At 40.8% G+C, this 27,996-nt stretch overlaps 1 protein-coding gene across 1 annotated transcript; it reads right to left on the minus strand.

The window, feature by feature from the left end:
- On the minus strand, positions 1-27,324 carry wdfy2 (WD repeat and FYVE domain containing 2). Its single transcript, XM_042334261.1, has 13 exons — positions 27,158-27,324; positions 19,598-19,665; positions 16,803-16,876; positions 15,698-15,752; positions 15,092-15,242; positions 13,854-13,966; positions 12,476-12,602; positions 12,257-12,362; positions 9,576-9,677; positions 8,690-8,820; positions 4,145-4,253; positions 3,510-3,622; positions 1-2,563 (listed from the first exon to the last, which is right to left on the minus strand). Exons 1-12 carry the CDS (start codon positions 27,292-27,294, stop codon positions 3,593-3,595), a joined length of 1,203 nt encoding a protein of 400 aa, XP_042190195.1. The 5' UTR covers positions 27,295-27,324; the 3' UTR covers positions 1-2,563; positions 3,510-3,592.
- Between the last annotated feature and the right edge of the window lie 672 nt (positions 27,325-27,996).

A 27,996-nucleotide genomic window follows, 5' to 3' on the forward strand; every position in this document is an offset into this window, starting at 1 on the left:
TTCACAGTATATATTTTTAATGCATATACAAATGAAGTGGAAGGCGATATTCACCCAACAGGGACATTTGTGAAGTTACAATATTTTAATATTGTTAGAGACCTTATTGCACAAGACAACAGAAGTACTCAGTTTCAAGACAACAGCTTCTCTTTGGGCTTTACACCTGAAGCTTCAGTGATTAGAAATGCAAGAACACACTGAATCCTATTTCAAATAATTCACTAGAATCTAGTTACCTGTGCACTTTGCATCATATTCCTTACATTTTAAGGCATCATCTTTCTCACAGTATGTACACCAATAATTGGCTTTTTACTTGTTTGATGAGTAATGACACAATGAAACCTGATTTCGGGTTAGTAAAATGATTGTTTTGATGAGAATGATTGTAGATAAATTATGAATTAAACAGAGAATCATAAATGCATATGATCTATTTTCTGAAAACTAGTGCAAAAGTGGAAGAGAAAAGCCAGGTCAATTTGAAGGGCAGGAATGCAGTTAAATCCTACAAATCAGGTACAGTCCTCAAGTCTCCCATCATTACTAAGCAGCAAATTTTCCAATTATTTGAGTCGCTATTCTTGTTCCTTTAGCCCTTTCAGCTTTCGTCAACTGCTGAGCTACATAAACATTAGCAGACAATGATCCATTAGCACTGATGCATTACACAGCAATGACAATTTGGCAGTTCTTCATACAGTATGTACTGAGGCATTTCATTAGCCTCCTCAACCTCACATTGTTCTCAATTGAATCTAAATGGCACATCACCCAAGCAATCTACATACTTCCCAATATTAATCACATTTAAAATGATCTCTAATTGGAGGCACCATTATATTAAAAAGGTAACACTTTGACCTGCCCGGCATGCAGGCAAGGAGTTCTCTCAGAATTCAACAGATACCCAACCTATACCTAGACCCTACCTATCAGTGTGAAACAGCGACTCTCCACTTCATAAGTCGCTTGGTTCAAGTATTGGAAATCATGTCATTGATTCTCTTAAAGGGAGGACTTCAAAAACCATACCAGTACTAATGTTAGTGTGGGGAGGATTTGAGAATGAAGAATGAAGTTGATGCAAGTGAAACAACTTTGAATTCCTAAATAACTTTTGCACAAATGCAAGAAACATAGCATTATTTAAAACAAACAGAAAGTAGGAAAGCCCTGATAGCACCGAACAATCAACCAGAAGGTTGAGATTTCAAATTCCACAGTATTTACCAGACCACGTACACCTCTGCTAAGAGTAGATTTTAACCATTCCGTGACATTTCACAAATATATCAGCTCACCATTGGAATGGGAAAGGAAGACATGATGACTGTCCGCTTATACATTAGTGATGGGTTGCTTCGAAGGGAAAGTAAGAGAGAGGGAGAGAGAGAGAAAAAAAGAGAAAAAAGTTAAACGAGGATTTTTAAAAAAAGTCAGTATTTTAGACATTAGTTTCCTATTCTGCATAAATTACAGCAGAGATCGAGGACAAGTCATTATGTGACTTTTGGTTTCCTAAAAAACACGATAGAAAGCAAAATTATTTTGCAAGAGAAGTTTTTCCATTTTTCTTTCAAAGCAGGTATAATACAAACAGTGCTAATGGTATCAAATTAAATGGAAGGACTTAAATACTAAATATTGTATTCAATTCCAATATTTCAGAACAACATTTTAGACAAGGATCTTTACAATAACCATTTTAAATGACTATTAATACATAATAGCACTCCATCACACTATAGGCTCTAATATTACAGAAAATATGGGCATTCACAAAATGAAATTATATATATAAAAGCAAATTCTGCAACAATACTGATTCATAATGCAAAAAATCTAGGAATACAGAAAAATAAATTGGAATTTCCTGCATTCGAACCTAATGCTGCCCTTCCCATTGCTTGGTTAGGTTCATTATCCTTGCCTTACCATCTCATCAAGCCAGCAATACAACACAAACGGTAATGTAAGAGATCAAATATCTAGCAAAATGTGAAATGTCATAATATGAAAATGCATAATGGAGATTGTATACAGGATATTGTATATATTACAGCCAGTAAAACTAACTTCAAGCTGAAATTACTTTTCATTTGGTTTAGTAATGAGGAGCTCGATTGCACTATAACCTAACAATCCCAAGCTATGATGCAGTTCTATTTCTTAATTTTAAGTTTGTGCAACATTTGAAGTACAGCAACAAAATTGCTTCTTCAGCTACAACTACTGCAATAACTATAGCAATACTGGATGATTACTACTGATAACAGTGAGTAATTAAATGTGTACCTTTCTGAAATGTTAATCACAAGTACGACTGTTGCTTTATATGGACATTTCATCGTACCAGTTATAAACTGCATTAAAACCGTCAAGAATTTACATTTTGCTTGCTTTAACCATTCATATATGCACCTTACAAGTTCTTGAAAACACCATGATTTATGTAGTGTTCCTGGACATCTTCAGATGTAGGAACTATTTGAAACATGAGCCTATTTTTAACGCTTCTGTTTGGAACATTCATTTTTCTGGGTAACAAACAAGTAACCTGTTTTGGAGGGAAGAAAAAAAGTATATTTCGGTAGTTAAGCCTCTAAAGTCCTCTCCCGATCCCTCTTTTTGGGAGCAGTGTTCAATAAGTTCCCTTTTAAAAAGCATTTTTTTCCCCTGATGTTTTTTGTGCTTAGAAAGCTGAGGAATGATAGTGCTGGGAAATGGAATGCTTTCCTCCCATTTGGGGCACACAGCATCAGCACCAAACACCCCCAGGTCAGATTCAGCACAATTAAATGCACAGTAAAGCTCTCCTCACATCTCAGAAGAGAACATCTACCCCAATCCCTCCCCACACCACTACTGACATTTTCAATTCCTTGTACCAGCCATGCTGTTTTCACTCAGTATATGCTGTCAAATGAAGAGCAATTTACTGATGAATCTGGGCAACTAGAAACTGTCCAAACTCAGTTCGCCATTGCCAACAGATAAGAGGAAACTTTTGTGCCTTTGGGTCTGGGCTGGACCTAAAGATCAAGGGGCTAACATATTGCACAACCTAAACTCTGTAGAAATTACAACTGCTGATCAAAATCAGTTCATGTTTTTAAGACGGAAAGCTTGGAATACAAACACAAAGCACTAATCACTGATGTAATGTAGGTTACCAGAATAAAACACAAATTCCCTTTTAAAGGAGGGGATTTGTTTCCCAACCAATGATATCACTGAACAAAAACAGCACATAGACTAAACTGAAAACCACATTCAGAAAACGGCACCTCACAAAAGTGTTCTAATTTCATCAAAAAAAATTCCAACAAAATTATACAAACACCTGAACTGTACAAATTACACTCTGGAAACCTAACTGTCCCACAGCTACGCTTTGTGTGAACATTTTGTGCAACTGACATTCTACAAAAACGGTTCATCAGTTTGAAGGTTGTTTTCAAAAAAAGGAAAAATTCCTTCATTTTGTGCTGAAGCAGTCATACCACTTAACCACTGCAGAACAGTCTTGCATTTGTAGATTGGTTCAGTAGATAGAATCCCTTTATTTATAGTTACCAACTGTAGGTCACGACACCACTGGAGTCATATCCCAGAGCTGTAGAGAAAAAGTAGTTAGATAAACCGTGAATAAATGATCGACCTTTGTAAGATTTGCATTTAACTAAACTCAAATTTAACCCTTGAAGGTTTCAACGTGCATTTTATTCCTTTAAGAATGATCCTTTTTTTACTCTTTTTGAGAGCCAACAACACAGCCCTCCGAGTGTGTTGCAGTAATATAACAAATTGCACATCACAGTGCTCTATGTAGATGACAGGATTTGGTGGTGCTCATGGTGCTCTGTGTGGAATTTCCATTGCATCTTAATAACTTGGGATTCAATCTCAATATTCCAATCTAGCCATTCTTACTGTCATTTTCTAGTCTTTCCCATCTGCAGTGCAGAACAAGTCTTCAAAGATTTCAGATACAAATCTAACACGTTGCTTAATGTGAACTGTCGTGCAGATAAACAGAGGCTCGAACATGCATTGCAGAAGCAGAGTAAGCTGCAGCATTTGTGTTTTCCCATTGTGTAAAATTTCAAAAGACAAAATGGAACACAATTCTTCCTACCTTGATAACTCTGTCATTGCCAGATGTCAAAAGCCAGCCTCTGGTTATATCAAAATGCATGTGGACCACATGATGTTTACTGTCATGGAAAGTAGCTGTGGGTGCTCGACTGAGGTCAAGTTAATGGAGAGTAGAAAAATTAACATTTTACAATCACAACAGCAACATATCTGAAACTTCATTCTTAAATTACAGCTCAGTTCCTCGGGGCGTTTATCTAAAAATAACCTGCCTTATCTCGCACATGCTAGAAGTGATTCATACAATTGAAGCAAGGAAGTGAAATTTTATGATGAGAAATAGTTTGAAATGTTATTCTATAAACCCAATATCAGTATTCCTCAGTTATGTTTTGTTGAGGATCACAATTCTAAGCAATGCTTTTCTCAATGGCCACTTTCAGGAATGGTCCAACACCCAGTACTACAGAAAGTGTGAAATTCACCACAGTGAGCTCCCTATTTCAATCATTCCACCTTGTGAAATTGTCTAGCAAAAACAAAGGGGGAAAATTTTGCAGAACCAGTCTTAATTTTGAAGCTGTAAGTCCTATAACTTTAACAGAACATTTCCAGTCACTCTATGAATATGGGGATTCGTTTTCCTCCTATGTCAGGTTTATTGCAGCAAAAGAGCAATTGGCAGGAGACATTCACTGATTTCATCAAAGCTTTATAACGTTTTAAAGGGAAACTATGGGGGAAGATCTTGAAACAAAAACCTTCCTCTAAAAATGTTGTATTTTTGAGAGGCTATGAATGTAAATATTACACAATGCAAAAACATTGCTGCTATTGAAGGGCTGGGATGAAATTCAGATGTACTGTGTTCTATTAAATGTACTATTATATCTGTACGGCACCTTTCACATCGGGAGGGCGTCGCAAGGCGCTGGACAGTCAGGGATTTGGACCTGAGCTGGGGGTCGGGATCGGGGAGGGTGGAAGGCAGGGAGGGTGGCCAAAGGCTCGGTTGAAGAGGAAGATTTTGTAACGTGCCTTGAAGGAGGCAAGGGAGGGAGTGAAGCAAAGGAAATGTGGATGGGGGGCAGAAAAGCAGACCGCTAATGGCCGGCCAGGCGGGGGACGTGGAGCAGGCCAGAGCCTGCTGAGCAAAGGGAGCGGACAGGTTGCTGTGGGGTCTGCAGGTCGCAGAGGTAGGGAGCAACAAGGCCATGGAGTCCTGTAGCTCAGTGGTTAGAGCACTCGCTTTGCAAGTGAGAGACCTGAGTTCAATTCCAGTCAGGGCGAAACCTTGGGCAAGTTTCCTTACTCCACACGCCTAATAATAATCCCTCCAAAAAACCCAAAACAATAATAAATTGGTCATTTTCAATCTACGACTGTTTGTGGGACATTGCTGTGCGCAATTGGCTGCCGCGTTCGCCCACAAATATACAGTCAATTCACTTTACAGTATATTCTGTGAAGCGCTTTGGGACGTCCTCCCGACGTGAAAAGCGCTATATCAAATGCAAGGATTATTATTATTATTATGAAGGGCCTTGAAGCTGATGAGAAAAATCCACAAATGCATTTTAACTGATTATAAGTAAATTAGAGGATGAGTTTATGGAATGCATTCAAGATAATTTTCTGGAACAGTATCCTGAGGAACCAACCAGGGAACAGGCGATCCTAGATCTTGTATTGTGTAACGAAGTAGGGCTATTCAGTAATCTTGAAGTTAAGGCTCCTCTAGGGCAGTGACCATAATATAATGGAATTTAATATTAAGTTTGAGAGTGATGTAGTTAAGTTCGAAACAAGGGTCTTAAACTTAAATAAAGCCAACATTGTAGGTATGCGGGACGATTTGGATAAAAGAGACTGGGAAAGTAGATTAAAAGATATGACGGTAGACAAGCAATGGCAAACATTCAAAGATAAAAGAAGAGGCCTATATTATTGCCAAAAAGTGCTGTAAACCTGAGGATTGGGAGGGCTTTAGAGATCAGCAAAGGATAACCAAGAAAATGATTACGAGGAAGAAAATGGAATATGAGTAAACTAGCTAGAGATATAAAGACAGGTTATAAGAGCTTTTACATGTATATACAGAGGATGAGATTAACAAAAGTAAATGTTGGTCCCTCACAGGCAGAGACCGGAGAAATTATAATGGGGAATAAAGAAATGGCAGAGTCACTAAACAAATATTTTGCTTCTATCTTCACGTTAGAAGATACTAAAAACTATAAAAGAGATAGTGGATATATTGTTTGATCTTCCAGAATTCCCTGGATTGGAAGGTCGCAAACGTAACACCGCTATTTAAGAAGGGTGGGAGAGAAACAATGGGGATCTATACTCTTGACATTGGTGGTAGGGAAAATTCTAGAGTCTATAATTAGGGATGTCGTCGTGGGGCACTTAGAAAGTCATAATATGATTAGGCAGAGTCAACACGGTTTTATGAAGGGGAAATTGTGTTTAACAAATCTTTCAGAATTTTTTTTGAAGATGTGACTAGCAGGTTAGATAGGGGGGAACCAGTGGATGTAGTGTATTTGGATTTTCAGAAAACATTTGACAAGATGCCACATAAAAGATTGTTGCATAAGATTAGGGCTCATGGAATTAAGGGTAATATATTAGCATGGATCGAAGAGTGGTTAACAGGCAGAAAACAGAGAGCAAGGATAAACAGGCACTCCTCAGATTGGCAGGTTGGGACTAGTAGAGTGCCGCAGGCCTCAACTGGTTACAACAACAACAAGATTACATTTGTATAACGTCTTTCATGTTGGGAGGATGTCCCAAGGCTCTACAGACTGCATCAATGACTTGGATGAGGAAATAGAGCTTAATGTATCTAAATTCACAGACGATACAAAGCTAAGTGGGAAAGTAAGCTGTGAGGAGGACACAAGGGATATAGAAAGGTTAAGTGAGTGGGCAAGAAGGTGGCAGATGGAGTATAACATGGGGAAGTGTGAAGTTATTATTCACCTAGGTAGAAAAAATAGAAAAGCAGATTATTTTCTAGAAGGGGAGAGACTAGGTTGTGTTAGTATTCAGATGGATTTAGGTATACAGGTACAGCAAGCATTTAGAAAGGCTAATAGCATGTTAGCGTTCATTCAAAGGGGTTAGAGTACAAAGTAGGGAAGTCTTGCTGCAAATGTATTGGGCCTTGGTGAGAACACAGCTAGAATATTGTGTGCAGTTTTGATCTCCTTATCAAAGGAAGGATATGCTCGCCTTAGAGGGGGTGCAACGTAGGTTCACTAGATTGGTTCCTGGGATGAGGGAATTGACCTACGAGGAGAGGTTGAGTAGACAAGGCCTATATTCTCTAGAATATAGAAGAATTAGAGGTGATCTTATAGAAATCTATAAGATTCTTAAGGGTCTTGATAGGGTAGATATTGTGAGACTGTTTCCCCTGGTTGGAGAATCTAAAATTAGGGCTCATAGTCTCAGGATTAACGGTCAGCCTTTTCGAACTGAGTTGAGAAAACATTTCTTCACTCAGAGGGTAGTGAATTTATGGAATTCTCTACCCCAGAAAGCTGTGGATGCTCAGTCATTGAACATATTCAAAACTGAGATCGATAGATTTTTAAAAACTTAAGGGTTATGGGGATAGGGCGGGAAAATGGGATTAGGTTAGAAGATCAGCCATGATCTCATTAAATGGGGGGCAGGCTCGAGGGGCCATATGGCCTACTCCTACTTTTTAAGTTTTTATAATGATTGAAAAAGGACAGTTATAATAAGAGTAAGTTACACAATCGATTGCAACATAGAGAAGCTACAAACGTACATTACTCAGCTTAGGTTTAAATTGATGAAATAAAGCTTAAGGATTTCCCAACAGCAGGAACCATTCTTAGAAACTTTATAAAATCACATCAGCTTTGATTTAAATGTAGATTACTCTTGTAATACATCAATGTTACTGTTCAGCATCCCAACCGGCAGATCAAACTGATCTGTTAAAACGCCTGTCATTTCTAAACATAGGTGAATGCCCTGATTCTGCACAAATTCATGATTCTGACATTAATGGCATTAATATCATCTTGAATCACATTATATCTAATAGCTAACCAAAGCTTATTCAGAAGCTTCCCTTGATCCATTCAGTATGCAGCATCTGTGTAAAGAGCATCACTCAACAGAAAACAAAAAAGATTCTCGTTACTGTTTCAACTCCAACTCGAAGTCTGTATCATTCAACAATTCTGATCCAAATTTGTTTTTAAAGTACTAAAATTAATTTGCTGTGCTGTCAATGGGAATTTGATTTAAAACATTTCATGGACAAATTTGATTTCACAAGTCTTTACGTGATTTTTGTCTCAAAATGAATGCTCTGAAACTAATTGCGCAACATTGTAAAGCCCTTGCTAAATAGCATCTAAATAATAAATAAAATAAGGAAGTGGTTCTGAATAAAAATGATTTACCACTTTATTTAATAGTCAGCTGTTTGAAACACCCGATTCATGTTAAGTGGGATATCCACACTTGTTATTTAAAAGTGCTTTTAAACAAGCAAAAGAAGCCTCTACTCAATGTAAATTTACAGTATACTTACTCTTCATCAGTTATTGATTCACAGCAGCTGTCACAGACCCGCACTTCAAATTCAAATCCCATCAGTGGGATTGTGGAACGCTTTGAACTACACTTCCCACACATTGCCTTCCCACACTTCCGGCAGTGGTGCTGCACGAAATAAACGGGGGGGAGGGGCGGGGGGAGAAAAGAAAAATTATGGCATTGGCAATTCAGTCTGAGATTATAGAATACAGATTCCTATGGAAAAATAATATATGTAATACTTTCGCTTGATACAATGGGACTTTATACAATGTTACCATGAAATATAATGACTATTGCTATTGAATAATCTGAAGCTTGTGGAGGAAAAAGTTGGGAAGTCCAGTGAGCAGGGAGTTAGTGTAGCCAAGCCTGAACGGAATGGGAAGAGTTAGTGCCAGAAGCCAATATTACGGACATAGAGGAAAGCAGAACAGCAAACGGCACGGATTTGGGGTTTAAAAGTCAGTTGGGTGTCAACCTAGACACTAAGGTTTCATACTGGCTCAGTGAGGTGGAGTGCATCCATGAATAGTGATGCTGTCAGCATCTGAGCTGATGGGAGCCAAGCTGGAGAGCCATGGTCTTGTTGAGATTAAGCTATAGGAAATTGGCTCTCCTCCAGGACTTGATGTCTGACAGACAATCTGTCAAGGTGGCAGTGGTCCTGGAGTCAAGGGTGGAGGCAGAGAGATAGTTGGGTACCATCCACATACATGTGAAAGTTAACTCCACAACTCGATTATGAATTACATCATCTCTAAGTGGTTCCACAACAAAAACAAAATTACATTTGTATAGCGCCTTTCGATTCCATTCAGTGACTTTGCAGTGCAAAGAAAAATAAAACTGGTAAAGTCAAAATAAAACAAAAGACCTACTTGTCGCAGTCCAATTTTCTTATTGTCCCACATTTGTTTGAAGTTCCAGAAGAAAGGCTGGTCACATTTTTGACAGGAGTCGCTATCTAACCACTCTGGAGTCTGGAAGGAGAAAGAAAGGCAATGTCACATCATAATTTTTTTGTCTCTCTGGGACCTGGGTTTGAATGTTGTCACTGTTTGGCTAATGTATTTACTCAATGGATGATGAAGATCTAAAATAAAGGCATTAAGGTCATTTCAACACACCTGCACACGACTGCCCTCAAATTAAACACAACTAACATTAATTTGCCCTTCAAAGAGAACACCAGTGAAGTCAGGCTGATGCTATAACAGACCAGTCTGCTAACTCACATTGAACAACGCAGGACTCCCCTCGTACTGCATTGCTGGTCTAAGAGCTCAAGTCACAACCTTCGGACTCAAAAGTGAGGCTTTTTACACACTGAGTCATGCTAGCACCAAAGATTGTAGATTCAAATGTATTGAGCTACCTAATCCCAGTTCAAACAGTAGTTGGGGTGTTGCAGTGCTCGTGTCAGGGAGAGAAGAATTATCCAAGGTTCGCTTTCCCAAATGCTATCAAGAAACCTCAGCCAGAAGCTGTGTATTGGACATCAGTTCAGGATAAGATCAGGCTCAGCTGTGATGCCTCCCAGTTGAATTGCATGCAAGAACTCAAACCAAGACAACAGGATTACATTTGTAGAGCGCCTTTCACGTCGGGAGGACGTCCCAGGGCACTGGACAGTGTACAGCATTTCAGATCCGAGCTGGGGGTCAGGGAGGGAGAAGGGAGAGGAAGGGGGGTGACCAATGGCATGGTCGAAGAGGAGGGTTTTGAGGGACTTGAAGGAGGCGGTGAAGCGGAGTGATTGGGGGATGGAATTCCAGAGATTGGGGGCAGAGTGGCTGAAGGTTCTCCCGCCAATGGTGGGGCGGGTGGGTCGGGGGACGTGCAGCAGGCTGGAGCTGGCTGAGCGGAGGGAGCGGGTGGGTTGGTAGGGGGTTAGAAGGTTGCAGAATTAGGGTGGGGCGAGGCCATAGAGGGCTTTGTAGGTGAGAATCAGGATCTTGAATTGGATCCTCTTGAACTGAAGGATAGGGATAGTCAGTCGAGAAAGGGAGTTGTGGAGTTTGGTGCGAGAGAGGACACAGACTGCAGGGTACTGGATTATCTGCAGCCTGTGGACGGAGGAGTTGGGAAGGCCAACACGCAGGGCATTTTCATAGTCGAGCCTGGAGGTGATGGAGGCACGAACAAGAGTTTCAGCGGCCTGAGGAGTGAGGTAGTGGCAGAGTCGGGCAATGTTACGGAGGTGAGGGAAGACAGAGCGGGTCATGGTTTGGATGTGGGGAAGACAGTTGAGGGTCGAACAAGACACCGAGGTTCCTGACTGGCTTGGTAAATTGTAGTGTGCAACCATGGAGGTTGATGTTGCCAGGTGCAGAGGCGCTGGCGCGAGCCAATCAGTAGGGCCTCAGTCTTGTTCACATTCAACTGTAAGAAATTTGCCCTCATCCAGGACTTGATGTCCAACAGGCAGTCTGTCAGGACAGTAGTGGTCCTGGAGTTGAGGGTGGAGGCAGATAGATACAGTTGGGTGTCATCCACATACATATGGAAGACACACACATGAATGGCCGCTTAAATGAAGCACCAGACAGTGCCAGAAACTGTTAAACCTCAACAGAATAAAAAAAACGATTATATACAAAACCATACAACCAGTCTTTACTTGATACATAAGCATCTTCTGTAGAGCAAACAAAATGAGCTGTTGTTATCAAAGCATAAATAATGAGTTCTGAAGAGGCATGTTAACATGGTGTGACAGAAAGAGGATGCAACATTACAAAATGCTGGGGAGGGGAGATATTAAAATATTACTTTGAGAAGGAAATCATATTGAAGTAATTTTACTGTTAGAAGAAAAACAGCACGCCACCCTCTAACCCATTAAATACCATAATGTGACATGAACAATCTTTGCTTCTGCACTATGCTCGATTTACTATGGTGAAAGGTTTAGATACAAATGGGCACAAGTTAAATTAAGAGTAACAAAGAGAATGTGTTTTTCTTTATATAAACCCAAAAAGCAACAAATTTGTGAAGCAAGTTCTCAGAGAAGACCATTGATGAAAGTGGTGTCAATGGGTTTACAGGGGTACAATGTGCCTTTCAGGCTAGAAGGGTTGAGGGTTATATGGAAAGGCAAATGGGTGGAGTTTCACGAACCAAAAGGGGGACATGGTTGATTAGTCTAATAACTTCTACCTGTTTCTAAAAATTCTATGTTTTATGTAAACACTGAGATGTCCTACCATCGTGAAGGGTGCTATATAATTATTGTGTATAATATTTTTGATAATAGAACCACACTTTGGCCCTGGTGCTACCAGATCTGGATTGAAGACTGCTCATTCTGAACCATGTTACATAAGTGGCTAAAGGTACTGGAGTGTTAAGGGTTTGATACAAGATATGTGAAACACCCAGCAAAAAAATGGTGTAGCACTGGCTTCAGAATCTAAAGTACATTTCCTATCTTGCACTATTTCTACAATTCAAGATGGAGGTAAGTAGAATTTGCACTTTGAAGTATTGAATTAAATTGTACTTATTACTTGCAAGTGTTTATATTTTCTAAAGCTGAATGGAATTGTATGCTGACCTCTTGCCTCTTTACATCCATGTTCCACACAACAATCCCACCATCAGCACCGCACGATATCAGCTGCCGAGTGTGAGGAGCATAGCAAAGGGACTGAACTTTGTCACTGCATGACAGAAACAAAACAAAACATTAGCTAAAGCTGCACAGTTACAATCGTGCTCTGGTAGGAAAACAAAACTCAATACATGCAGATGAAAACAGAAGTGAAATACTCACTTGTGACCTTGTAATTCGATGGCAGTGCCCTTTCTTCCTCCTATATCCCACATAATAATGGAATGATCAGAGCTTCCTGAGAAGAGTGACCGCTGCCATGGGTCCCAGCAGAGGGCAGTAATACTGCCTGAAATACACATTTAAGAATTTGCACAATCCATCCTATTATCAGCTGATTTCTCTTCCAAATACAGGAAACAGTCTTATAGCAGGCAATAAATCAATTTTCTTAATGCAGAATACAGCATTTCAACAGAAGCACAATCAGCTGACAATGAGTTGACCCGCCCTGAAGTTATAGCAGTTTGGATATGTATGGATCACTATGCTGTTATGAAGGAGAGGTGCCCTAATAATCTAGTAGTGATTCATTTCATCTTGTTCCACTGATAAGAGAGTGCAATACGTTCTTGAATGTTAAAGGTTAGCCACACCTATGGTACACTGCAGTAAAACTTGTGACTTATTACAGAATTAAAATGTTCTGCCCCTTGAACCTTGGAAATGTTGGCCACATCTACACTTGGCATTCCTTCTGCTTTAATTGGCAGTATAATCAGAACAAGGAATTCAATTTAATTGTATTGATACCGACACAAACAGGCTCTTATCCATCTCTAATCTAGTATTTTTCTAGTTTTTATTTAATTAAACATTAAGCTATTAAAAACAAAGCAGAATTTCTACACAAGGCTTTGTTACAAACCAATAACCTAATCAAGGAGTTCTCATGACACAAACATTGAGAGAAAACCTGAACAGAATTGTCATCTTATAACTAGTTTAATAAAACATAATGATTGATGAATTAAGGTTTAATCAACCGCACCTCAAGTTTGTCAGAAAGTGTTCCATGAGCACTCAGCATCATCATACACTTTGAACAGCGAAAAACACAGCGTTACAATTAGATTCTTGCCAAATTTATATTGCCACAACATTAAAGCATATTGGTGGAAGTGCTTTTCCTACATTAAGATGCTAATGTTAATTTCTAACCATAATGTGAACCAGAGGTCAGAATGCACCAGAAAAGCATTCCCTGATATTCATTACGTAGACTCTATACAGCTTGAATCGGATATGGATGCCTCATTCAGTTTGAGCCAATCCCACAACTGTGAGAGGCATCAGTGATCAGTTATCGTTGTTGCAGTTACAAACAGGATATCCTGCTGCTAGATATTTATCAAGATATAATCCAAAATCAATTTTAAAAATTTCAATTATTAAATACACACTAATAACTGGAAACATATTGCAGCTACTTTGGGTAGGGAAACATCAAGAAATATGTTTTGACCAATTTTAAATGCACCAGATACGGCAAAAATCGCAAAACATGAACTTTGTAACTAGATAGCTTTAATCAGCTTACCAGTGTGTCCTCTGAATGTCGTAACCACAGAACAATTGTCTTGTTCAAGCCTGAGAATGGTCACCTGTCCAGAACAATCCCCCACAAAAACATGTCGGGTTTCTACATCAAATCTGAGATCAGCAATTATGGAAAAGAACAGGGGAGAAAAAAACAGCCTTCACTTCAGTTTGTCAAGATGTTTTGTAACTAGGTGAAACTATTTCAAGGTGAGCTTGTACACAGACATCTATTCGTAAAATGGGCCCCCTCTATGCCCATCTCGTCATCTTTCACCGATAATAATCCTCAGGATCGATACACCTTATCACATCAAAATGTCTCAAAGTGCTTGAGGATTTACTGTATAGTGATTTTATATTGGTAGACAAACATCTGTTTCCGCGAATCTTTGCCTCTCTCACAAACTTTTTCACACTTGCTCTTTTCCATGTCCCTCTTCCCTCATAATCTCACTCTTGACACTTTCAGTCAGTTATACCCTACACTTGTTTATTCCCTGCATCTTCATTGTGACACCCTCATTTACTTCCCACGAGCTCACTTATTCCCCTTCTCTTTGTTCACACACACATTCCCTCTCAGTTTGCACATAGAAGCTCATAGAGTTGGAGCAGCTGTGAGTTAAAAAAGTGTGCAGGAGCAACTCATCTCATGGTGCAAGTGCTTGTAACAGGTGGGTGGTCATGGTGAGTAAGTTAACAGCATAGAAGATGAAGGACTATTTCATATTCGCAGATATATCAGGAACAAAGTCATGAGATGTCTCAAAGCAAGCAGTGAACAGGTCACTAAATGGCTGAGACAGACCAAGCAATTGAGGTTTCAGTAAGGGACTGCCCATGGAGAGTAATGCAATTGTATTTTTCAGGCTGCAGTGTTAATGTAGGTCCTTAAGAAATTGTTTAAAAGATGGACACCACACATCACTGCGTGCAAGTGAATATTTCTGTGACTTCAAGGTTACAGTGGGATATAATTGGGTGTTTTGGGCATTCAGCAAAAGTGAGATTTGCCAGGAGTTTTTTTTATTTTTTTTAAATTAACATGAATTTATCAGTATTTTTCTTTAAAAAGTCCAGGATAGAATTTCTCTGATGGGTCCAAGTCCTTACAAAATACGTCATGGTTATGTCAATTGTAGTTTTTGATCCTACTTTTGCCCATGGAAGGAGGGTCAATCTGGAAAATGGGTATGGCCTCTACTAAAATTATACAGAGATAAGCGATTAGGATACTGCAGACATGAAGCCCAAGCAATAGTTTTGTAGCCGCCCAACCTTCGACCACTCTCTGCACAGTGCCAAGTGAAGTACTTGTCCTGCCCTGTGCTAAGCACCCACTCCATCTCCAAGACAAAGAACACCAACGTCACTCGGTTTTGATGAGCTGCTAAAAAGAACAACTCGGATTAGTTGATGAAATTGTGATTAAATGTAGTAATAATAATAATCCTTGCATTTGATATCGCGTTTTTCACATCTTCTAGACGTTTCAAAGCACTTCACAGAATATACTGTAAAGTTAATTACTGTGTATTTGTGGGCGAAACTGGGCACAATAGTGTCCCATAAACAGTCGTAGATTGAGTGACCAAATTCTTACTTTTTTTTAAGGATTATTATCCCCAGAAAAGCAATCAATTAACAACCGGGTTCCTACTTACTGCTAGGTAAACAGGTGTGTGGAGTAAGGAAACTTGCCCAACTTTTCGCCTTGCCTGGGAATCGAACCCAGGTTTCTTGCCTGCGAGGCGAATACTCTAATCACTGAGCTACAGGACTCCAGTACAGGTAAATGTACATAAATTGTTATAACAGTGGCACCAGCACTTAAATCCTTACCGAGGTAGCTCTTTGCAGAAGCCATTTTGTTATAGTCTTCTGACAAAATAAACTCCTGATGAAAGAAATAGGATTGACCACATTAGAACCTTCTTGCCTGTTACTTTAGAACACAGCTGAAACCAGATTTTAAAAAAATACAAATTGTGAAATATTAAAAATGAGACACCAAACAATTACAAGTTACCATGAGGAAGTGCTTTACCTTAAATTGCCTTTACCTTAAATTGCAGACTCAGTCAAGAAGGGAGTTTAATTTGGAACTGAAACTAACCTTGCGTCTACCATGCTAGAATTTGTCAACCAACACACCCAAAATTAGTTAACTTTCCACCCACCCGCCCTCCCAACCACAACTTACTTTTAGTTGTTCACCTCAGTTTCTTCAGCGTCTAGCCCTTTTTGAAAAGTTAGGAATTATAGCAGTGGGGTACCACAAGATGCAAAGTAAACTACAAAGACTCATCCATCAATTTAACTGAGGGAGACAGAAGACTTCGCACCCACAAAAATGCTGCAACAAAAGAACGATTGAAGTGCCATGGGAATTAGTCAAACTGGAAAGGCAGCCACTCTTGGAAGATTTTGAAGCATAAACCAAGCAATATACTAAAATGAATGGGATTTGTTCAGTTACAGAACTTACATTCATAGAACATCTCAATAGAAATCATTTAAGGAAAGTTAACAGATCGTGTACTATAACTGCATTTTACAGAAAGTAACATTTATTGATTTACCAGAACGAAAGATTAAGTGACTTACAGATATGGTTTATCGAGTTTTATCATTGAACACTCACTAAGGAATAAAATAATTATTGCAGTTGTGACATTGAACTCCAAGTGTCAAACATGAGTGGGGGGTGGGGAGGAGGAATTAGTTTGGCCACTCCACAGTGAGTTTTCTTAAGATGTCCGCTTTCCCTCCCGAGAGATGAATTCTTAACTGCATGAACAACTGGGCAAGAATTTTGGCTTCTGAAAACCCTGGACATGCCAAACAGCACATACGTGCAACACTGCCATAACTCATCACATCTTTCATTTATCTAAACTGTAACAATTTTAGATAATAACTTCCTCTAACTCAGTTAAGTACTCACTGAGACTGTACCGTTGTCCAATCCAACAGAGAGCCTCCTTGTTTCTGGATTGAAAGACATGCATGAACATGGAGCTGCAAAAAGAAAGGCGGAAAGTCTAAATTCAATCAAACGCACTGAATTAACCACAATTTCAGTAGTTTACTAAATTTGAACTTACACAAGCTTGTAAATCCAATTAATACTGCGCTAGTTTAAAAGCAAACTGGACAAGGTAAATGAAATGATACACTTGGGTTGATAATAATAATCCTTGCATTTGATGTAGCACTTTTTTATGTCTTCTAGACGTCCCAAAACGCTTCACAGAAGACTGTAAAGTGAATTGACTGTATATTTGTGGGCAAAACGCGGCAGCCAATTGCGCACAGCAATGTCCTACAAACAGTCGTGGATTGAAGTGACCAATTTTATTATTGTTTTTTTGGAAGGATTATCATCAGGCGTGTGGAGTAAGGAAACTTGCCGTAGATGCTGCCTGACCTACTGAGTGTTCCCGGCGAATTCTGTTTTTGTTTCAGATTTCCAGTATTTTGCGTTTTCTTTGACTGGGTTGTCTAGACTAAATCATTCTCCAGTTGCCATTAGAATCTTTTTTGTGCATCCAAAAGCTACCATTCCTATGTATTCACACAATGACAGCACTGAATACTGCTCAACTAATAATCTTCCACTGATGGACTTAAGCAATGACAAGAGAGGCTGTATTACTTTTGTAGCAAAAGATCTCATATTCCTCACCCTAGGAACTTAACACTTGAGAGCAAACATTTCTTACAACATGTGACTGTTAATCCTAAAATCTATTAAAAACTACATTAAATTATATTGAAAAAAACCTGATGTCAGGTTTCTCCACGCTCAAAATAAATTTGTGTGAAGTAATTTGAGAACACTGCACCAGTGTTACTATGGAGAGTAATCTACTTTGTTGTACTCGGGGATATTATTTATCTTTAATATTTTTCTGGATTTGGCAAGAGGGGTACGATATTTCAGATTAAAATCCATTTCTTAAGTCAAATGGTGGCAGTATTATGTTTTTAGAAGTGAGAAACAGAATGTAAAGTACATCCATCAACTATGTGAAACACCTATCAGAAGTTGCAGAATGGTGAGATGGACAGTTTCTTCACATATTATTACAAATACAGCAATAAAACAAACTCAATATTACAAATACAGCAATTTGTTTTTTAAATACCTTCAAAATAAATAAAAATAATTTGGTCACTCAATCCGCAACTGTTTGTGGGACACTGCTGTGCTCAATTGGCTGCTGCATTTCACCCACAAAATACAATCAATTCACTTTACAGTATATTCTGTGAAGCGCTTTGAGACGTCGCGAAGACATAAGGCACTATATCAAATGAAAGGATTATAACTCTAAACAGCATGCGAGAAATAAAGATACCAGATAATTCATCTTCAGCAAATTAATCAGCTCAGATTTATTGAGTCAGTCACGTACATTGCACGTTTAAATGTTTAATTCTTATGCTGTCCCCTCTTACTGAAAATATTGTAGCAGACAGTGTAACATCAAAGATTATTATAGTTAATCATAGCTCAACAGGAATAATGAAATACTTCATCAGGAAATTCTTGTCAATTTTTAACTTCTTTGCAATATCTTCTAGCACAGAAATTTCGCAGATCTGGAAATATCACATCTTTACAATAATGTTCTTAGATTGCAGTGAATGCTGAAAACCAATTAACGAACTGCTTTCCTCCTTCAACATGCACAACATTAGCAAAATTATTTCAGAAGGAAGAACCTTGTCCCTTTTCACATCCTCCAAATTGTCCTATATCCCAGGGATGCTGAAGCTTACTGTCATATCCACAACATATTGCTGAGCAAAATTCAGTTTAGAATAATAATCCTTGCATTCGATATAGTGCCTTATCACGTCTTCTAGATGTCTCAAAGTGCTTCACAGAATACACTGCAAAGTGAATGGACTGTATGTTTTGTGGGCGAAACGCAGCAGCCAATTGCGCACAGCAGTCTCACAAACAGTCGTGGATTGAGTGACCAAATTATTGTATTATTTATATTTTTGGTGGGATTATTACCCCCAGAAAAACAATCCGTCAATCAACTAACAACCAGGTTCGTATTTACTACTAGGTAAACAGAGGCATATCGAGTAAGGAAACATGCCCAATGTTTCGCCCTACCGGGCATCAAACCCAGATCCTCTCACTTGCAAAGCAAGCGCTCTAACCACTAACCTATAGGATAGTTATACCATAAAGCAATGATTTAATCTGGAAATTTGCTGATCTGGTGCTCACAGTGGTATATTTATCCATGCATTAATATTGCAAATGCACATTGTCAAGGCTCATACATAAATAATAATTACTTAGGCAATGTACTGGAAGGTTCCAGGCATCTTTATTCTAATAAAAAGCCACACATCTTCAGGAGAAACTTAGCAAAACATACNAAAAAAAATACTGCCTGCAGGTGGACAACGCATTGCTTTAATAACAACTCTATACTCACTATACTCACCTCATTGCTAAACAGTTAAGTCAGCATTTAACACTCCCATACCACTGAATGTTATTTTAGAGGAATCTTTGTGACTATTCAAATGCGTAACACAAAGGTTAAAACTTAATTTTAAATTAATTTTCATTGTGGACTTACAAAGTGCTTTTGCTCACAAATTGGTCAAAGTTCGCAAATTAACTTTTGTTGCACACAATGTCAGAAGCTACATTTTCACAACTGTAGTAAAATATCAGCGCCAGCTTTCAATAGAAAACACACTTACCTGCCATTGAATGATAAACACTCGGCCAGTACTGACCACTGTCTCTCTTCATCCAAACACGAATTGTTCTGGGATAAAACAGAGAAAATATATAACTTTGGCCTTCCTAGCATTTTAATTCAAGTTACGTTTCTTTTGAGAGGTTGCGAAATTGCTGCATTATTCTGAAATTTCTCCAAATATTTATTTACAAAGGACCTTCTGGAAACTATAGTCATTGGTAAAGCATGAAATGTGAGTGACTGGAATCTGAACTTGGGTTTTGCTATGGTCACTCAACTGCACCGACATCACAGGTCATCACCTGCACTTGCTTTAATCTTTCATCAGGATAACATGCCCCAAACAGATGTATTTATGCACAAATTACAACTGTGCTGCTGAGTGTCTGGTACCAAAATATTACTGTGGCTTTATTAAAGCAGTTTAAAAAATTATAGAACAAGCCAGATTTATCCTAATACTAACTGCTCCACATCACATTAAAATCAAGCAGCTTGGTGCATGGGTAAATTACCTACAATGTTGGCAACAAGAGCAACTTGGATTTATATAGTGCCCTCCACGCCGGACGGTGTCTCAGAGCGCTTCACAGTAACAGATCCCGGGGCCGAGCCAGGGGGAGGGGGGAGAAGGTGACCAAAGGCGCAGTCGAAAAGAAAGGTCTTTAGCAGAGACCTGAAAATAGGAAGAGAGGGGGCGAGGAGAAGGGAGTGAGGAAGGGAGTTCCACAGCCTTGGGGCATAGTGGCTGAAGGCACGGCCGCCAAGGGTGGAGCGGAGGACTCGGGGGATGAGGAGGAGGCCAGACCCGGAGGAACAAAGGCAATGGGCACTGTTTTGAGGAGAGAGGAGGTCAGAGAGGGAGGGGGGTGCGGAGGAGTGGAGGGATTTGAAGACAAGGGTGAGGATCTTGAAATCGATCCTCTCTGTGACAGGGAGCCAGTGCAGTCTGGCAAGGACTGGGGTGATCGGGGAACAGAGTTTGGTGCGGGTGAGAATGCGGGCGGCAGAGTTTTGAATAATCTGGATTTTATGGATGGTAGTGGAGGGGAGGCCGGTGAGGAGGGCGTTTGAATAGTCCAGCCGAGAGGTGATAAAGGCATGGACCAGGGTTTCAGCGGCTTTCGGAGAGAGGTACTAGCGGAGACGGGTGATGAGTTGGAAGAAAGCAGTGCTGGTGAGGGACCGGATGTGGGGTAGGAAGGATAATTGGGGATTATCCAATTAATAAAAATTAATAAAGATCCCAGCTTGCCGATGCTAGGATTAAGAGATACCACAGGTAAGCACTGGGCTAGATTTGGTTGAAGTGGATGTTTACTAATCTTTCTGCCTTCAAGAGCACTTATTGCAAAACGCAAAATACTGCAGATGCTGGAAATCTGAGAACAAAAACAGAAGTCGCTGGGAAAACTCAGCAGGTCAGGCAGCATCTATGGAGAAAAGAAAATGAGTCAACGTTTCGGGTCCATGACCCTACGCCAGTTCTGACAAAGGGTCGTGGCCTGAACGTTGACTCAATTTCCTTTCTCCATAGATGCTGCCTGACCTGCTGAGTGCTCCCACGACTTCTGTTTTTGTAATTTTAACTTCGCCCTGAGTAAACTGTGTTAAGGTTAGCATTTTCAGAAACGCTGCGGGACAAATAAAACTGGTAATATCCAAGGATGTAAATAATTAAAGCTTGTTATAATTTGTCTGATTTTCTTTTTGATTATAGATATACTCTTTACACTGCAAGAATGAATAAAACTCATTGACACAAGTAAACAATGTTACAGTTTTATCCTTTGAACACTGCCTAAAAAGTGCAAATCTGCAGTTAGATGATAATCTTCTCCATGTGATCTAAGAAAATAACTCATTTCTTTCTTGCACGATAGAGAAACCAGAAATATAAGAACTGACAAACCATGCACGTCTGTAGTCAGCTGTACTCACTGAGGCTTGTCTAAGCAAACTGAAAACAAGCTGTAAAGTAGCCATGATCAAAACACTTGATTCCTTATACTGGACATAATGGTTACACTTTTCAAAAAAAAATCTGATCTGATGGGCCTCAATTGATGGAAATTCCTCAACACATTCGGTGGAAAGGGGAGAGGCTGACCACGGGCTTTCCAACAACACAGTGACTGGCTTCTAAAATTGTAAGTTAACAAACATTTACAAAAGACTGAAACCCTGGCAACTCAATCACTTTCTACTATATTTTTAGAAAACAAAACTTGCAAAATAACAATTCCACAATGTTGCTGGTTTGATTTGTTTTAACCCAAAGATTAGAAAGTCACAAAACTGTATTTTGTGGAACAAACTAATCAGGAGAACATAATGAAAGAAAATCAACTAGCGCAATTAACATACAAAGGAGAGGGTTGTGTCCTGTTGAATGATACATTTGTCACAACCAGGTTAAAGTTATGNTTTTTTCTCCGTTGTCCCCCTCCTTTACTCATAAAGTTGTACGACTCCTTTAATTTCTACTGATTCCAAGAGTACCAGGCACTCTCTGGTATCATACCCAAGTGGTCATTATTCAGGTCGGAACATCAACTTTGAGCGTTGTGGTTGCTTAGCCATTGAGGCTGACATATTTGAACTTTCTAGATGGATTTTCAAGAATCCTGGCTTCCTAACCAGGGACACCATAGTTTGCATGATGGAAAAGATAGTCACGGCCACTGTAATGAGCAACGTGTGCAATTACAGCCAAAATTCAAGGAGTTGCGCTTCAGTCTATTGGAAACCCAACAAGTACAATTTATACAGTGCCTTTCATGTGAGGATGTCTCAAAGCACTTCGCAGAGCTGACTGGGAGCCTAAGTTGGGGACCTGAGGAAAGTGGGGCCAGGGGAGGTGAGGGAATAGATGACAAAAAGAAGTTTCAGAAGCAAGCTTGATTTGACCCTCCTACTAGAGCTATTGGGCCGAGATTCAAGGTTAATTACACTCAGAAACATCCATGTTTAAGGGCAGAAGATTTGTTTCTGAAATCCAAGTTAGGAAGGTCACAAACCAGCCAGTGTTTGTGCTCCAAATCACTACCAAACATACCTGCTGTGGTATGCAAATGCTAAATTACTAAACAGGGTTACTTGTTATTGTTGGTTACATTGCTTCAACAATTAATGCAACTTTCAACAGTAATATGATTGGTCAGGTTTGTCAGTGACAATTCCAGAGAACCCTCTGGAAGTTTTAGGATTAAATTTTCCGGCTTTCTTTCAGCTACGGTTAAAGTTTTTAAATGTCTGACTGTTCCTTCAATGCTCCTTATGGTTACCTCATCCATATCCTCAGATAAAATTGGTCATTCACTTCATGGCTGTTGGTAGGACCTTGCTATGTGCAAATTGGCTGCCGCATTCGCCCACAAATATATAGTCAATTCACTTTACAGTGTTCTCTGTGAAGCGCTTTGGGACGTCCTCCCGACATGAAAAGTGCTATATCAAATGCAAGGATTATTATTATTATAGTATAATATTATTATAGACATTTTGCAGTAAATCCTGTGAAAAACTTTGAGACATCCACAAGACTTGAAAGCTGCCATATCAAATATAATAATTATTATCTCGGGCACCACTGATCTGGAGTGCTGCAGCGTAGAGACTTTGATTCTTTAGTTTATTTAGAAGTCAGGAAAGGTAATTTTGGAGAGATTTAGAAATCATTTTTTATTGCTTCTGGGAGTGTAGGAGGCAGAGGTAGTTGAGAATGTTTGGTCTAGTAGTTAGAGCTGTGGGTATAGTGTTTTCACTGGTTGCTGAATGCAATGTTAGATCTCTGTAACGATATTACTCACCCAGGTGAAGTCTGACCAAAGACTATATTCCATCAGCAGACATTAATCTGCTTCAACAGACCAACCTCTCAGTTTAAGCAGCTTCAAAACTGTGGTGGGAAGGGGAACAAACAGTTCGCCAATCCTCCATTCTAATTTAACGCAATATGAAGGGTTTGAAACGGAAGGTCACATTCCAATACTAAAGTTTAGTCAATGATTTCTGAATCTAATAAAGAATGACAATCCCGTAAGGTAGATCAAGACTGCTCACCGAGGATAGGGGTTTGATCACCTACACTGCCGAACTTCAAGCCTTAGTGGTAATGTTGTGGGGAGGCCATTACAGAACTGCTTTGTTGTTACCACTGTCCCACTGGAGTGGTGAGGCAGTATTATTTAATGTGCATACTTGGATCAGTCAATTCGCCAGGAGAAGAACATTTTATGGTTTGCTGAGAATTTAAACAGCAGTAAAATGTCATACACATTTGCAGGTTTTTTGCATTAATGGAAACCAGCTTTAACTGTTTGTGGGACATTGCTGTGCGCAATTGGCTGCCGCGTTCGCCCACAAATATACAGTCAATTCACTTTACAGTGTGTTCTGTGAAGCGCTTTGGGACGTCCTCCTGACGTGAAAAGCGCTATATCAAATGCAAGGATTATTATTATTATTATTATTATTATTAACTTAACCAATGGCTTCATTTGTAAGTCACATTGTGGTAGGAAACTGAGCTCTACAGGTCAGGAAGCTTCCAGGCTCAAAGCCCAGCCAAATTCATCATAGCTTACTGGTTGTAAAAAAAATGGATAATGTTAAAAACTCAAAAAGCAACTCTGTTATAAAAGGTTTCTACGATACAGCTACATCTTTCAGGAACATTAAAATTTGAAGATGTAGAAACTTGTGCCTCATTTCTAACCAAATAACATTTTAAATGTTGTACACAGCAAATTTAAACTAAAGGTAGATGTTTATTGTTTAATTTTTGTAGGTTTCAGGAAAGAGGAAGTAAAATCAGTGAATTTGCATTACATTGCATGAAAGGAAATACTGTTTGTTCACACAGTGGTGTTTCACTGGTCCATCATCATCAGAGGCTCAATACTGAAGTATTCTGTTATAATTATCTTTATTCCAGTTGTAGCATCCTGCAGAACACAATGTCCATTTTGGGTATTCTGTAGCTTAAATTCTCTGGTGTGTTTATTTTGCAGGACGTAACATTAGTCAACCTTCTCAATACAATAACTACTTGGCAGGAAGGAAACAGCAATCAGACAAGCTTTTGTCTATTTTAGTTCAGTTTTACGCAGCAGTAAACATAAATGTTGACTTTGATTAGTGAGGGAAATATTTTTATTCTTAAAAAGAACATATCTAAATAAAAAATGTAGCACTGTATTTTAATAACAACTGAACAGCTTTTCTTAAACCCCAAGCTTTTGGAATGGTCAAGCAAATAAATTGATACCCTTTGTTCTGCATAAACCAAGACTTGGAATTATTTATTTTATATCTTGCAGATTTAAAAGGAGTTGAACTCTACTGCTACATGACAAAGTTACCTTTCTGAAAAGATGGAAAGAAAAATTGCAATAGCTAGATATCACGATTTAGAGTTGGGTAGTTTGATTGGAGTGTTAGTTGTGCACTGCCACCCATGTATCATCTGAGTCCACATCACAGGCAGTATGGGATACCAACTAATATACCTCCACTTCATCTGACATAGAGAGGAGACAATCAACTATACAACAACAACATTACATTTGTATAGTGCCTTTCACATTGGTGGGTTGTCCCAAGGCGCTGGACAGTGTACAGCATTTCAGACCCGAGCTGGGGTCAGGGGGGAGGTATGACATGGTTCAAGAGAAGGGTTTTGAGGTGGGACTTGAAGGAAGCTAAGGAGGGGGTGAGGTGGAGTGATTGGGGGATGGAGTTCCAGAGGTTGGGGGCAGAATGTCTGAAGGCTCTCCCGCCAACGGTGGGGCAGATGGGTCGGGAGACGTGGAGCAGGCCAGAGCCGGCTGAGCGGATGGAGCGGGGAGGTTGGTAGGGAATTAGGAGGTCACAGAGATGGGGCGAGACCATTGAGGGCTTTGTCGGTGAGGACCAGGATTTTGAACTGGATCCTCTGAAGGATAGGGAGCCAATGGAGTCAGGCGAGAATGGGGGAGATGGGGTCACAGAGTTTGGTGCGGGAGAGGACACGGGCTGCAGAGTTCTGGATTATCTGCAGTCTGTGGAGGGAGGAGTTGGGAAGGCCGACAAGCAGGGTATTTGCATAGTCGAGCCTGGATGTGATGAAGGCACAAACAAGAGTTGAAGAACTATAATCAAGTTGAAGGATCAATCTTAACATTGAAAATGAAAATACCATAAAACATGAACAGAAAAATAAGATTAAGCTTATTTCAAGCAGTGCCTTTCTTACAGCTTGGTCATTTGCACTGTTGAAATACCGTTAACCAAAGAGCAAAAAACAAAAAGCTACATCGAGTAGGAAGCAATTCAACCCATTGTATTAATGCCAATATTTACTCCAATGAAACCATCTACCCTAATCCCCACACTTCCCCCATACTCATTAACACTTTCTCCATGTGCACATCTACATCCTTTTTAAATGCCCACAATGAATGTGGGGTCTAATAGCCTTCACCTGCCAATTAATTCTATTCTCTTACAACCTCTGAAAGAATTCCCGTTCACATTCATAATAATCTTAAACTCATTCACTCATCCTCAAGTCACCAACTATCGGAAATAGTTAATCACCCTTTATCTTTTCAAACCCTTCCCACACCCATCATATAATCCTTTAAACAGCAACAATGAAAACTTAAGTGAAAATTCTTCCACAGCCCTTAGAAATGGTTCAGTCAGTGTTTCATGGGAATTGATTTAGAGAGTCCCTGCTGGTTACACTGCATCTCATCAGGTCTCCAGCCCAGACAACCCCATCACTAGCTCTTAGTAATCTAGTTAGCTAGCTCTCCTGACCAGCCACCCCCCTGGCTAGTTAGCCAGCTCTCCTGACCAGCCACCCCCCTGGCTAGTTAGCCAGCCCTCCTGACCAGCCACCCCCCTGGCTAGTTAGCCAGCTCTCCTGACCAGCCACCCCACTGGCTAGTTAGCCAGCTCTCCTGACCAGCCACCACCCCTGGCTAGTTAGCCAGCTCTCCTGACCAGCTAACCCACCTGGCTAGTTAGCCAGCTCTCCTGACCAGCTAACCCACCTGGCTAGTTAGCCAGCTCTCCTGACCAGCCACCCCCCTGGCTAGTTAGCCAGCTCTCCTGACCAGCCACCACCCCTGGCTAGTTAGCCAGCTCTCCTGACCAGCTAACCCACCTGGCTAGTTAGCCAGCTCACCTGACCAGCTAACCCACCTGGCTAGTTAGCCAGCTCTCCTGACCAGCCACCCCCCTGGCTAGTTAGCCAGCTCTCCTGACCAGCCACCCGCCCTGGCTAGTTAGCCAGCTCTCCTGACCAGCCACCCCCCCTGGCTAGTTAGCCAGCTCTCCTGACCAGCCACCCCCCTGGCTAGTTAGTCCCCCTCCCTGGCTAGTTAGCCAGCTCTCCTGACCAGCCACCCTCCCTGGCTAGTTAGCCGGCTCTCCTGACCAGCCACCCCCTCCCCCCTGGCTAGTTAGCCGGCTCTCCTGACCAGCCACCCCACCCCGGCTCCAGGTTAGTTATCCCATCCCCTGGGTCCAGGCTGTGAATCTGAGCCCTGGCCCGTTCGCCACCGACCTGTCCTCGCTGACGCTGATGACACCGTCCTCTTTGGGCACGATGACAGCCATGTTGACCACATCCTGAGAGCCCTCGAGCTTGCTGAGGAGGACGGGTTTGCGGGTGAGCGGCTTGGGGTTGATCTGGGCCGCCATGGGTGCCGCCGGCGGCTGCTGCTGCTCCTCACTCGCGGGCGGCTCAGCTGCTGCGCAGCCGCCAGACTTGAGAAGCCGGAAACCGCCGCCCCGCGTCCGCCCCCGAAAGCCGTCCGGGCTGTGCACCCAGAAAGCGCTTCCGGCAGTGCCGCGCAGCTGCACTGGGTGTTCCGGGGGTAATGAGGGAGGCAGCAATAACATGACGTGTCTCTCTGTCCTTTGGGCTGAACAAAACGTGCAAAACCGGACCCACCCCATAATCTGTACCTTTTTGACCCATTCAGCTTTGCCTCCACGACCTCGCCGGCCTGTGCTATCATCTCTGCCCCTCCCCGCCACCGCCACCTCGGGCCGCTGAAGCCCTTCTCCGCGTTTGACGGGACTTCCCAACGCTTCCTTCCACAAGCTGCAGACCACAACGGCGACGATTTGCATTAACGTAGCGCCCCTCATTGCAGGGTAGCGTCCCTGAGCGCTTGATCGTGGCGGAGCACGGCTCCGAACTCTGCAGCTCATGTCCCCTCCCACGCCAGGCTCCGTGAGCCCAGCTCCACTGGCTCTCCGAACTCCAGGGGATCGCGTTCAAGATCCTCGTCCTGACTTTTAAATCCCGCCACAGTCTTACCCCACCTCTGGGATCTTCTAAAACCCTACGACTCTCCACTGGCCTGCTTCACCTCCCCCGCCCTGCCCACCCCACCA

Source organism: Callorhinchus milii, unplaced genomic scaffold (assembly GCF_018977255.1).
Source record: "Callorhinchus milii isolate IMCB2004 unplaced genomic scaffold, IMCB_Cmil_1.0 Scaffold4, whole genome shotgun sequence".
Taxonomy (NCBI): Eukaryota; Metazoa; Chordata; class Chondrichthyes; order Chimaeriformes; family Callorhinchidae; genus Callorhinchus; species Callorhinchus milii.

Excerpts from the sequence above, each read along its gene's own strand:
- wdfy2 (XM_042334261.1), bottom strand. The coding sequence starts at position 27,294 with ATGGCGGCCCAGATCAACCCCAAGCCGCTCACCCGCAAACCCGTCCTC. Across the intron at positions 15,753-16,802 it reads TGGACAACGGTACAGTCTCA|GAGTTTATTTTGTCAGAAGA; the intron begins GTGAGTACTTAA and ends TTCTTTCATCAG. Across the intron at positions 3,623-4,144 it reads GCAATGACAGAGTTATCAAG|CTCTGGGATATGACTCCAGT; the intron begins GTAGGAAGAATT and ends TTTTCTCTACAG.